Below are 13,898 nucleotides of genomic sequence, written 5' to 3'. Positions count from 1 at the left end.
AACCAATCAAACTTCGCCGGAAGTACAAGGGACACTATTCTTGTCACTGTTTACAACAGTAGATGGGCAGACTCAGTGAAAGTGTCGGGAATATATGATTATATCACAAGATTTAACGAAAACTAATCAGTAAGATTGACAAACCTGTGGGTAAATCAGAACAATTATGCCACCTGCGCGCCTTCCAGAGCGACCGAAGCCTCCAACTGGACAGCAAATGCTTGCTGACATTGCCAATGCAGACGACAATGACGTGGTGTTCTTGGAAGGCCAGGCACTGGATCTGTCGGGTAGGTTGATGATGATTCAACTATTAGAGATGTATGTGATTTAGTTAAATAACTGATACTGTCATTATGCTGCTTGGATCCTGAAGTTCAAGATCATCAGTTGAGAAGGGAAGGAAGGAGCTGACCAGCTAGGATTATTCCCTGTGAGTATAGATAATAGAGGGCATTTGACTAGTTTGGGATAGGAATAGTGGGTAGACCAAGCCTTTGGAAATAGCCAACTTGCACAATAGACCTTTTCGGTATCTGAGCAGCTCTCGCGAGACACGCTCTTTGTTATACTTTGAACATCGCGAGAACTTCGAACCTTGGCTTGTGCAGCTCGCACGAGATCGCTGTACCGCATGCTTTGCTATGCTCTGAAGTTTGCGAGAGATTACGAGAGCTTGGAATACCGATAGGGTCTATTCACGACTTGTTTGCTTGACCTTTCGGATTTCATGGGGGCTGCCATTTTGGTTTTGATGCGCTTCCTTATCCGGTTTACGTATTTTCCGGTTTAACATAGCATTTGCGTGTTTTTGTCAGAAGAGTGATATTTGGTTATGAAGGAAGTCAAGTCCACCATTACCTGCAACCTCAGTTGAGTGTTTACTTTGAACTTAAACTTGAACCGTAACAGTGTGTAGCCAGTTCGCAAGACCTGTTCATCTTCCTACCAGTTCCAACTGTTGTTATCAATGGGTCGCGCAGCTGGAGGAAGTGTTTATTTCCATTCGGAGCCCAACTTCAGTTCAAATCCAGTCAAAAACTGGCCTTGACATTCCCACCCTTGAATGACATTAGATCTACGTCATTTCCGCTTGCCAAAATCCCACATGTTACAAGTCTGCTCTTCGAGTTGTTTGGTACTCGCGCGAAGAATGCTGAACGGGCAGCGACGACTAGCTGTTCTTCTTCAAAGTAATAAACTACCCCCCAAACCCTGCAAGTTTGTGCGATTTACTTTGTGGACATGAAGCCAGCAGAGGACTCATGAATGCCCACTTAATTCCTTGATTTTACGTCCGTCACAAGAACTAAAAGAACATTCAATGTTCGTTAAATCTGTGGATCAAGTGACTCATGAAGCGGAGGAAATGAAAATCACCGGCAGATCTGTACAAGATGTTGAATTCTGCCAGGGAAACGAAGCCGCTGTCACGGCAGAGAAGTCTCCGCCTACGAAAATCGGTAGATCTAGAGCAAGGTAAACATACGTTTTTCAACGCTTGTTCACAAACACACACACACACGTACACAAACACACACACACTCACACCATCACACACACACATATATGAAAGAGATGGAATAGCTGATCGAGTGATGACAATGTTGATTGATAAGTATTTTTTGGTGCAGTGAACTTGAGGCTATATTGTTCTATCAATCCATCGATATATTTTACACTTTCACCCCAGAAATGAAGCACGTGTACACATATTGAACAAAAGAATCATTTTAAGCTTCCATTGGCATTGTTTCCTTTTTTCTGCAGACATGTTGGCAGGAAGTGAGTGTTTCACCCCACTCTTGCAAGGTAGGTTGATCACTGATGACAAGTTCTGATTGTTTTTCCTTTTTAAACGGATGACAATCCGTACTCTGCAGATGGATCTAACCGAGATGGATCTAACCGATACACGGAAGCAACATTGGGAACAAACTGTTATTCAGTCTGAATATTTCATGTGTGAGGGGTATTACTGCAAGTACGTTCGCTAATGTAGAGAAATAATTTTTGACTCAAACTTCAAGTTAAATTGTTTCTGCTGTCAGAGCCATCTTTCTGAAGGAACAGTATTTTACATGCCACTGGATTGTTGTATATTTCTTCTTATTTTGCAATGACAGGCTCAGCTTTCATTTGATTGTAATGTGTTTCTTATTTGAAGCTTTGTATCATAAAAGCTCTGTAGAAGTGTTGCACTTGTTTTGCAGACTGCATTAGGCGTGGTAGCTATTGCACCCCCCCCCCCCCCCCCCTGCCTATTTATCTAACACGCCCATCCACACACATACACAGGGTGCTGACAAAAGATTTTTTCCCATTCTCCTTCAGGCCATCGCTTATTTTCTTGCAGACTTGAGGAGCAATGGGCGTTTGAGCAGCTCCTAAACCTGGGGCACACAAGCCACAAGGTAAATAAGGTATCAGTATATAAACAAATGTTTTCACTTTGATTTTTATCGCATCATTTTTTCATAAAACTCTGTAAATTGTGGCAATTACACATTATGCCAATAACATTATTATGAAGAATGAAGATTTTCAACTTATCATTGAAGAAATGAAATCAAGCATTTTTGTTCATTCTGTATTTGATTATTATTTTCCAGTCTTTGGGTTGGCATAGTGTCGGTTGGTGTTATTTTTTTGTTTTGTCTTGGTGATGTCATATTCTTCCCACAGTATTATTCGTGGTTATCATTGACTTTAGGGAAGATTCCAGAGAAACATTTTTTTGAACAGCCTCTTAAACTGAAAAGCTACAAGGTCAACAACATAAACAGGTTACTGGTGTCTCAGGCATTGATGTTTTTAAAAAGATTTGCACAGCAATTTGTGTGTGTGTAAAGAGATAATGAAAATAAAGCATAACAACTTTTATATTTTTGAAGTGGAATTAAATGTTTTCATTTTTTATTTTGAAGTGTTTTTGTATTCAGGTTTTATTGGATGGGTGGGGGGTGGTTTTGGTGGTTCTGATTTTTTATGATGTAAGTTTTGTTTTTCCTTAATTAGTTATTTAATTAGTTTATGAAAGAGGGGGGGGGGGGGGCTCGAGGGGAGGGGGATTTAAAGTGTATTTCTGGCTTTCGGAGAGGTGCTAAATCTGTTACAATGGAAATGAAATAAAACAATTGGTGGTGAGGGTTATTACAAAAAAAGTAAGGATTATTTCTCATACCTTTTGTTTCATTTAAAATTGATTTTTTACCCAAAAATTATGTTACTGAATTTATTCATTTATTTTTAAAGAGGCAGACTGTGAGACAGGTGATGTAATTGAAGTTAGAATATCATGAGATGTTACTTACTTTCTTTACAATATCATCTAATTTGACAGTCCGACACTGAAGACTGCAGATTTCATGGCAGCCACTGACCTGACGATATGACAGCCATGAATATCGAACGCAGAAGAAGAAAAAGAAGAAGACAGTCTAACAGGAAAATAATTCTGGTATGCTCATAATTTCTATGCCAGTTAAAAAAAGTCATGAATTGAAGTTTACCCAGTGACAAGGAATGTATCCGTAAACGCACCAAGCGACTTACTTAGAAAAATTGAAGTCATGCATCGTCAATATGACTACAATCACAAACTGAATAAGGGGAAATCATGTCAATTTGGTGGTCTGGATCATCAGCTGTTGCTCATTCGCCGCTATAATGGTCTACCTGACAAAGCCCGTCTTCATGTGCTTCTTTGTTTCTGTACACCTAGTGTCGACAACATGTAGGCGTTTGCAGACTGTTTATTGTATTGCTGTTGTTTGTTTGTGAGTAAAACTATGGTGTGACCTCAATTATTTGGAATTTGTTGTGTATGTTCTACTTTGTGTAAAGTGTTTCTCCATGCCCCCAGAAGAACCGACATCATATTAAAACCTTCATACCCTGAAAATACTTGCATACTAGATGTTGTTTCTTATTGTAATGATTGGGGACAGGCAAGCTCTTAAATTGTGCAAGCCTTGAGAAAACTGTCAAGTCTGATTTGCTAGAACAAGCGATATTAACACGTTATTAAGATGAATATTTGATTAAATATGTGCAGGAACTACTTCAGCACTCATATGGCCAGTCTCACAATGCAAGGAAGGTGAGTAAATTGAATTATGTCTTTCCCACCTGTTCTGTGTTTCGTGTCAGCCGTGATTGCCTGATGAGAATTTGAAAACATGTTGCTAACTAACATGAACCCAACCATGTAACGTGATGTAGGTGAGTAGCCCATCTAGAAAAAAGAACCTTCTTTTTTCTAGATGGGCTACTCACCTACATCACGTTTTATGGTTGGGTTCATGTTAGTTAGCAACATGTTTTCACATAGAAAATGGTGGGCACCTGAACAAATATCTGCACACTAGAGGAATACCCGCTTAGCCGGCTTCGCCGGGATGAAATACTTAGAGCCGTACGCCGGCTTTGCCGGGTCCGAACAATGGACCCGCCAAGCTTAGGTCCCTCCCAGATTCGTGGAATGGGAACAGCACGATAATGATTCAGTGGCCATAATGCCATTCCTGACCATATAGAGTCCCATCCTTGTCGACGAATGTAACCGTGTTAATCACCTTTGGAGGCGAACTCCACTCAAACAGGATTGAGCAATTTAGAGCTTATCTCTAAGCCCTTTTGATCTGTTATGGCTTCTCAAAGGAAGGCCAGTACATACAAATACACAAAAGCCGCCAGACCACATCACAAACAGAACTGAACAATCCACAGGTGTTGCCCACATAGAGAGAGAGACACACACACACACACACACAAACACAGAGAAGCCGTATATATAGAGAGATAGATGACAGTGTATTTTTCGCGTGGCTATAAATTGATTCGACCTTTGCACTTTTACAGTGAGGATAATTTACGGGTCCAATTTACGTTCTGGACACTGCGGTGACCTTCTAAAAATAGTAACAGAACGCCGGGAATATCCGAAGATACTATAGTGCACCATACGAAGGAAGGGAGGTAAACGCTGAAAACCTGGAGAAGATAAGGAAGAGTTACTTGTAATGGTGAAATGAACACAAAAACCAAAATCGGTTCAGCGCTGCGCGCTGAGAGCACGTGTTGAAATATCTCATCGATGATATTGTGTCCGGGGTGTAGGTGAATACGGTGTCCAAATTTGAAAAAGATCCACCGAGAACTTTGGCGTTGTGATGTGGTGTAGCGGCTTTGGTGTGTCGGTATGGGGGCCCGGGTAGCTGAGGTGGAACCAAATTCGGTTCAGCGCTGCGCGCTGAGAGCACGTGTTGAAATATCTCATCGATCAGGTTGTGTCCGGGGTCTCTGTGAATAAGCCCACCAAATTTGAAGCAGATCCATCGAGAACTTTGGCCGTGCATCGCGAAGACACAGACACACAGACAGACAGACACAAGTCGTATATATAAATAGATTACAATGAAGTCTTACTTTGTGATCTGATGGTTTAATACCCCCTCCCCCCCCCCCCCCCCACCCCCCAAAGAAGAAGCTCACATAACTACCAACTACACAATTTCATTACAGAATCAAACAATGGGAAGAATCAGGATTCAGCAGTGCTAGGTCGTTGAGGGAGATAGCCATCACTAGGCACTCAGCAATGAATAGTTGAGGTTTTCACGGACATTAAGAAAATCCGGTAACCTACGGACAGTAAATTTCACAGGGACGGGAACAAGAACGTCAAAAATGGAAAAGTATGTTTTTTCTTTCAAACCATTGATAGAGCTCTGAAGCTTCACACAAGTTTTGCAGAGAGAGCACTCGGCCTATTCTTTTTTGGCACTAAAAAATGCACACACACAAAAAGAAAGTTTTTAAAAAGTGGCGCCGATGTATTCTCACACTCACAGCCTTAGAATATTGCAGTTTGTATGTTACCAAATTGAGGCATGATTTTACTCCATGCAATTACCTGACAGGCAAATCTGCGACAGTCGGGCAAACTTCTTACAAGTCGGATTGGGCCTTCAATCAAATACTCAGAAACCAGCAGCTACTTTAAGTAATACAGTAGTCCCTTCCATTTCCGGCCCTTTCGTGGGCGTGAACCTGCCCGGAGCGGCCAGCTTTCCCATGACTAATGAGTTTTCCTTCTATAATTGACTCTTAATGGCCGTTAACCTGTCTGACGCGGTCAACGGTCACTGATTTTTGCCCTAAGGTGCCCCTCTTACTCGACAGGAGCGGCCACTTAACGGCCACTTGTCACTTTCGCGGGCGAAATCCAGCTTGTGTGTGTGTGTGTGTGTGTGTGTGTGTGTGTGTGTGTGTGTGTGTGTGTTGTGTGCACAGACGGCACAGCACGAGCAGACGACATGAATACTTACGCATGCGCAAACTGTAAATACAGACATGCGCATACATGTACATTTACGGCAGTCACTTCCGGATCGATCACAGCTGATGTGAGTTTGAAACACTTGTTTATCTGACACTCAAATACATATATAATAATCCAAACAACACAGTTAGAAACATACGAAACAATAGCTTAGCCAGGACGATCGAGTTAAACACGCAAATAATTAAGATGTATAAACGAAAGCAAAACTAACAGAGACAATGAATCGGCGGCTCGTGGATGATCGCTTTCTTTTCTTCATGAAAACTTGATCGTGTTTTTGTTTTTTTTTGGAGGAGGAGGGGGCCTGTAATGAACGGCCACCTGATATTTGCGGTCACATTTGCAATGACTAATGGGTGACCGGATATGGCAGGTATTACTGTACTAGTTTTGTTGTTATTTTTTACAGCTTGTACTGAATGTGTTTTCTTTTATCTCCTCAGAATCGAGTCAGCCAGAGAAAGACCATTGAGAGGCACAGTAAAGCATATATGGCATGCACTTCCGTGTGACTTGGAATAATAGGCCGTGAAAAGTAGGATATGCGCCGAAATGGCTGCGATCTGCTGGTCGATGTGAATGCGTGATGTATTGTGTAAAAAATTCCATTTCACACGGCATAAATAGATCCCTGCGCCTTGAGTCCGAGTCTGGAGATACGCGCGCGATATAAGACTTCATATAACAATAACTTCGGTGGACCAGTGCCATCATCTTCATAACAAGAGATGCAGATCATATTTTCTTATGTTTAAGTATAGCTGTTAGCAAAAGTATTTGACGATTCTTGGGTACGACTTTCGTGTAGCTTGTGCACAGCCCCAAAATCTGTTTTATTTTGATTTATCACTTATAGTTTGATTTTTTTTTAATGGAATTAGTCCAAATGTAAATACATCTAAGGTTGCAATATTGTTTTCTTGTATATACCCTTAAAACTACCTCTTCGTGTAAACAAATTGTAAAAAGAAGTGTTTGTTCAAGGGAGATAATTTGAAGCGAATTTTTTTTTAAATCAGTAAAACTGCGTAGTGACATCCTCAATTAAATAAAAAGAATAAGGAATAAAGGTATACACACAGGTTGTACCCATTTTCTTGATTGCACTGCTTTTAAGTAGAAAGCTTTTTTTCTCAGAATTATTTTACAAATAAAATTCAAGGGAGGCAATTGATATATCATAAAAAAGGAAGAATTTTTCTTTTCTTAGAATACTGTACACATTTAGTGAAGTATAATTTACAAGACAGAACACAGGTGGTTTTTTTTCTTTTTTTTCTGTGCCTACTACTTGACAAGAGAACCACGAGATTTGTGCAGATTATTTAAAATTTTCTGTACAGTATATTTTACAAAGACAGATCCATACAATATATATAATTTTGTAATAGATGTTTACAATTTGTGGGTATGTTTTTTTTTAAATCAACAGTTCGGATAGCCACAACAAGTGTGTTTATCTTGTGATTTGAGAGCTTTAGCACTGGATGCTTAGAATCCTCTTGATCATTTACTTCAGTAGGTTAAGCCACCTTCTCCAAAATCTTCTCTCCTATTCTGTGCTTACTACAGTGGGTTTGACAAGAGAACCACGAGATTTGTTTTTGTATATATGTTGCTTTTATTCTGTACACTTTAATATTTTAATCCTATGTGCAAATTTTTTTTTTAACTGTGTCAGTGTGTGGTTTTTTTATTTTTTATTTCCTGTATTCAAAGTATGTATGAAAACCACAACCTGTCACAGCAGTATTATTAATCTGGATCTCCCTGCTAAGCACGTAATTAACAGAACGTGTGCATGTAGCTAAAGAACTTAAAAAGAATTTCTGCTACTTCACTCAAAATACGTCCATCCTCACACTCATATTTGTTCATACAAAAATGTTTGCGGATTATTCAATTTTTCGTAAAATATTCAATTACGATTTCTTTGTGTGTTGGAAAATTATGTAATATTCAAAATGAAAGAATGTTTACTAAACAGACAAATTCATTATTGAAGCCAAGAAAAAATGCTTTGCAAGATCAAATTCAAAACAGCAATAAAACTGCTGACGGCAGAATACCTCTGTTCACTTCTCTATCTGTTGGGTCAAACTATGCCACAGACATGGTTCTTCTAGTAGCTCAATATCATGTGATACAGTCTCTAAGACAGAACAACGCAATAACCTTTTTTTGTATAGATTCGATTGACTTTTTCCTGAAATAAAATATTCATGAAGCGGGTTCTGACTGAGTTAATATATTTGTGGAAAGCTGAACAACGCAATGCGTCTGTGACTGGTGAAGAAGCAGAGCTGGAGCTTTATGTATTGTTTGTCGTTGGTTTTATTACACACGCACTCACATACGGTCAAAAAATGTTGCATGTTCCTGCTTGACAAACAAATGCCTGCATACATGTGTGCACGTTCGAACGTACGAACATTCATACCTGTGCAAACAATCTACCACTTCAAGTTCAACACCCAAACCCCACACATTCCTCCAAAAGGAGTCTGAAATACTGGCATTTGTGGTATTGAACGAGGACCTCAACTTCCATTGTCTACTGCATGTGGGTCTCATGTTATACGTGTGAAACCACTTACTTAAAAAAGAAAAAATCTTGTAAGCTTATCAACTAAAAACAAACAAAAACGAACAATTATATTCTTAAACAAACTGGTTAGAATAACAGATTTAGGAGAATGCAATGCAAGGAACATCTTTATCTAATTCGGTCGATGCTTAGATCTAGAAAAGCACCCACTCATTCCAGTATAATAGAGAAAAAAAATTCCAATTGAAAAAGTTCCAGATCTAGACAAGGCAGCACTAGCAGCAATTTTAGCTAGCAAAATCGAACTTGCCCTGCAGTCATGCAAGGTCGAACCACTTTCCCTGCCTTGTGGGGGTTTGGCGGGTAGAGGGCCGGTGCTGGCACACTCGGAGTGAAACGACATGTCACCTACTTCGATAGCTTCTCCGGATTTACGTGTACAAACAGCGTCCGGGTTTACCGCTTCGATTCTAAACCCTAGTTTCTCATGTTGGTAACAACTGTCTGTTTGTTTATCAGATGTGTCGTTGTTCCGCATTAAACGATGCTAGAATGCAAGGTCGCAATCATTTGGTTATCAAACCAGGTTTTGTTCTTTTTTTCATCACCTTTTTCCGCGCAAACTGTTTTGCGCCATTTCTTCAGTTGAAAATAAACTTCCGACTGGGCGGGACCGGAAGCGCATCTCAATTTCTGATTGGACAATGATGCCGACGCCCACTTGACCCCCCACTACAATGTCAAGGTCGGAAAGTCGTGAATACCCCGCTTGGATAGCTCTCCGGTGCGAAAGATAAGGAAGGTTCACTTCCCTGCGGGCACATTTTTTGCTCTCAAGAGTTATCGTTCCTTCCATACACTACAATCACTGATCTAAATAATGGCTACCGAACAGCAGAATTTTCATGCGATTGCAAGTACCAAAGTTGCAAAAATACCTCAAAGAAAGAAAAATACAATATTCAGGATACAAGAAACCGAAGCTGATAAAGTTATTAAACAGACAACGGAGTACCGGGATGGCACATCATTTTGACGTCAAAGAAAATTCAGCCATCGCTTCACAATTAAGCGCTGGTGTTCTCTGGCTTGTGTTAAAAAAAAACTCGATCGCCTTTCCTTTGTGTACGGGCCATGCTTGGGTACTTTGAACGAACTTTAGGATTATTCTTGCGGCTAATATTGCTGCAGCCCACTGCTGCACAGTGCAAATTCACCATTTTCAAGGCGAAGTGTCTGCACTGAAACGCAACCTCTCACAGAGAGCTATCAAAACATGCCCGCAGTTTGATGCAGATCTCGCAAGACCACGCAAGGTATTGCAGATTTATCGCGCGACTTCGCGGCGCTGGCCGATAGGGCAAGTCGCCTATTGGACACACGTTGATAATACAGCAACAACTACACAAGAGTCTCTTTGCAACAGTGTCATAAGGTATACTCATGTAATTATCGAGAGGATAACGATCTCGTAACTATTAAAGGCACAATGCGCCTCCCGTAAACCATCACAGATACTGTCAGGCTTTTACACACAGTACAAACACCCTTCCATTTGAACGCTCACCAAACAGGAACATCCTAGGTGCCTTATGTAAAGAGTGAGCAATTTTCAAAGAATTAATTTTGCGGAGAGAGTGTCAGAGACAATCGGACCGTGGTGCGCGTTTTGGCGCTAGACCTAACTTTTAAAATCTAAATAATAAATTGACAGCTTCTTACACAAACATTCTTAAATCATAAAAGAATTCTTTTTTCATCAAGACAAGATCAGTACAATTCGAAGTTTTGAAAGTTTGAAAAAAGAAAAGCCCGAAAGCAGGGTCACGCAAGGTCGTGGTTCTCGCAGCAGACGACGGTTTATACCTATCGCCAGTTCCTCTGAACAGTCAAAAGCCATCGCTAGAGTTCTTGTGAACCACAGCCGTTTGTTTCGTGCATAGTCAGAGGTACTCAATAATGTGCTATTGCAGATAAGCTCACAGCGAGTCGCATTCAAATTACTAACTAACGACTACATTGTGAAAAAGGGAAACTTGATCACACGGGTTCATGATGGCTCAGGGGTAAGATAAACCAGGCAAAAATAAATTCTTTGAAAATTGCTCGCTCTTTACGGAGGGCACCTAGGATGTTGCCGTTTGGTGAGCGTTCAAATGGAAGGGTGTTTGTACTGTGTGTAAAAGCCTGACAGTATCTGTGATGTTTTACGGGAGGCGCACTGTGCCTTTAACTGTAAGTGTAAATGTAATAAAGCACCCGGCCCTTGTCAAATTTCAATCCCTGCATGTCTGTGGCACCCCGCCCCCCTCCCCCTCCCCACTAGATTCCACCCTCTCCAGACCCATCCCTCCAGACCCATAAGAAATCAGTAGTAAGATAATTGTATTAGAATTAATCTACCACTCTTGCTCCATATTGTTCGTCCTGTTTGTACTGTTTCGTCGGGGCGCAGTTGCTGTGATAGGTAGAACTGGGTGGTAGGCTAGCTATAGCCCCACAGCCCCGTGCCTGAAACTGGACGCCAGGGTGAATCGCAAAAAGCAGTAGCTTGCCGCAACTTGCCTTCCAATTACCCACCCCTGTTTTTATTTGATTCAAATATCCAACCAATGAGGATATTTGCTCTATATATAATGATTCCCTCAATACGAAGAAGAAGTAATGCTTTCTCTTGCAATCCTCAGATGATATTATTAAACTTCTGTTCTAGCTTTAAGTTTCAGAGCTAAGTATCAGTTTACAAATCCAAAAACTAAAAGTATTGTTTTATCAAATCCAAAAACAAAGAGACTGCCAACGTTCCAAAATTCAGAATAAAAAAACAAGAAAGGTAGTTGTTGGAACGTTGTTATTGAGAAAAATATGTTACAATCTCAAATATATTGACCCAACAGTCTTTTAAGTGAACAGACAAACAATTATTCACAAAAAACTTAGCTTGATGGAATCAGTTTTTGCCCGCTCGCCAGGAAGCAGAGCGAATGAATGATTGTATGACGAAATGAGTGACGTAGAAAGGGAATGACGTCAGCGTTGAAAGAATGTTCTATAGGTAAATAGAACATGGCAGAGTGAGAGAGAAAGAGAGAGAGAGAGTGTATGCGCGTGGTTGTATGTGACTTGTGAAGAAAAATAAAGAGAGCTAAGGTTGAAAGTAGTATACACCTAATGTGTATACATACAATTACTGAGGTATGATGTCTAACCCTGGAATAGAAATTTTAAGTGATAACATTCTACATGGAACCCCCGGTAGAAAAATCCATCAGTTAGACGCGGAACGAAGGGGAGAAAATGATAGATTAAATAATTATTGTATTGTTTTATCAGTTTAATTAATCCTTAATCCAGTTTTTGCCCTGGCTTTAACAATATACACATTCTATTGTATATATTTATATTCACCCAAGACTGAAAGTGAAATACGGTTTCCCAGTCAAATTAAAGAGGTACATTTATTTGAGGGAGGAGAGCATGTCATTTTCTTGCAAGTGAAGGAAATTTGTAGTGAAATTGAAAATCAATAATGTCACCCCAAAATCAGATTCGTTCAAAAACGGGCACCAAGTGGTTACGCCCCTTGCATAAGAAGGGAAGGATTTTGTGATGAAGCAAATTACTAAGTTAAAAAGGACAATTTTTTTTTTTTTTTTTTGGGGGGGGGGGGGGGTGGGGGGACCAATTTGACCCCGTGAATGTAAAGTATCTCAGGTCAATCATCAGTAATTAATTTGGAAGGGAGGGGGGAGGGGATATTCTAAGTGGAGTTTATGCGAGAACAAGGCTGAATGTGAAACTGATAACTTTACACCAATTTTGGCATTGTCATCACTCATAGTGAGTCATGCACAAGACAATGTATTTTTCAGATCTGACACCGTCAACACCGGAGGGAGGGCCAGAGGGAGCAGACAAAGCCTTGACTGAGGCAATGCTGAAGCATGCAGAGGCTCGTGAAGCTGCACAGAGATCATATCACAAAGCACTGGAACTTCTCCAGCGAGTGAAAACTTTGGAAGAGTCTCCAGCTCGTTTGGAGCTGCAGTATACTCATCTGAGTGACCTTGGTCAGGAGATGTCTAAGGTCATCAAAGACTTACAGGAATCATCCAGTCATGTGATGCAAAATAAGAAAGAACCAAAAAGCTCTAAAGGGAATAAAAAGAAGAGATGAACTGTTTTATGTGCCTCTGTGTTAAGGTTTTGTAAAAGTGAGTGTGTGTTTAGTCTGACCGAAGGGTTAGCGAAGGATATTTTTAATTATTTAAAAGAAATCAAAAGAACTTTAATATAGTGCTAAAGAAGAAAAGTTTCTGAAGACAATAAGTACTATCTTGTGTTGAACTTTTATTGCAGAATCCCTTACATATGTTCACCGTGGACAGGTGGGGGTTGGGGGTTCCCCACTTGAATCCGCTGGACGACTGGCGCCTTCTGTACTCGTCGTCGTACAGAAGCACCGACTGCCACAAGTATCTGGCCCCCAGCTCGCCTATCATCTCTGTGTACCGGAGGTAGGCGGTCGAGTCAAACCCGGGCTTCTCAGCACTCAACTTCGCCATGATGCGTGCGTTTGCCACAATCCAGTGGCAGGGGGAGACTTTGTCAAGTTTTGGTCTCTGGTTGAGTTTTAGGATGACACCTCCCCCGAGTGTCACCTCTTCCTCGGCCGCCATCGACCCCGGCACAAAATCCAGAATGGAAAGATAGGAGGTCTCACCTGTTGGCTGCAGTGACAAGCCGCCTAACAGTCCCTGGAGTGGTTCCACGCTTTTTTCCTCAGTCACCCGCTGGGATAGTGGCCCTCCCCCGCTTCGCTTTTGCAGGGCCGCCACTGCTACTCTCAGCGCTACGTAGTGGCCACGCTTGAGACCCAGGCCCTCCAAATCCTGGGCAGTCGCATTTCTCAGCACATTGAGGGTGTTCAACTCCTCATCCTGGAGAACTTTAACCACCGTTAAAGGCAGATCTGTTGCCCACGCTCCAAATTCGAAGTCC

The 13,898-nt window shown here is 41.0% G+C and overlaps 1 protein-coding gene across 2 annotated transcripts; it reads left to right on the top strand.

The window, feature by feature from the left end:
• The first annotated feature begins 26 nt into the window (after positions 1–26).
• On the top strand, positions 27–13,080 carry LOC138949190 (uncharacterized). Of its 2 annotated transcripts, XM_070320968.1 has the most exons (3): positions 27–290; positions 4,058–4,102; positions 12,770–13,080. In XM_070320968.1, exons 1-3 carry the CDS (start codon positions 167–169, stop codon positions 13,072–13,074), a joined length of 474 nt encoding a protein of 157 aa, XP_070177069.1. In that variant the 5' UTR covers positions 27–166; the 3' UTR covers positions 13,075–13,080. The 2 variants fall into 2 exon arrangements, with proteins under 2 accessions (XP_070177069.1, XP_070177070.1); XM_070320969.1 differs by lacking the exon at positions 4,058–4,102 and having other exon boundaries at positions 30–290.
• The last annotated feature ends 818 nt before the right edge of the window (positions 13,081–13,898 follow it).

Source organism: Littorina saxatilis, linkage group LG15, assembly GCF_037325665.1.
Source record: "Littorina saxatilis isolate snail1 linkage group LG15, US_GU_Lsax_2.0, whole genome shotgun sequence".
In the NCBI taxonomy this organism is placed as follows: Eukaryota; Metazoa; Mollusca; class Gastropoda; order Littorinimorpha; family Littorinidae; genus Littorina; species Littorina saxatilis.
The sequence above is the reverse complement of the archived record's forward strand: the minus strand, read 5'-3'. Positions and strand labels throughout refer to the sequence as shown.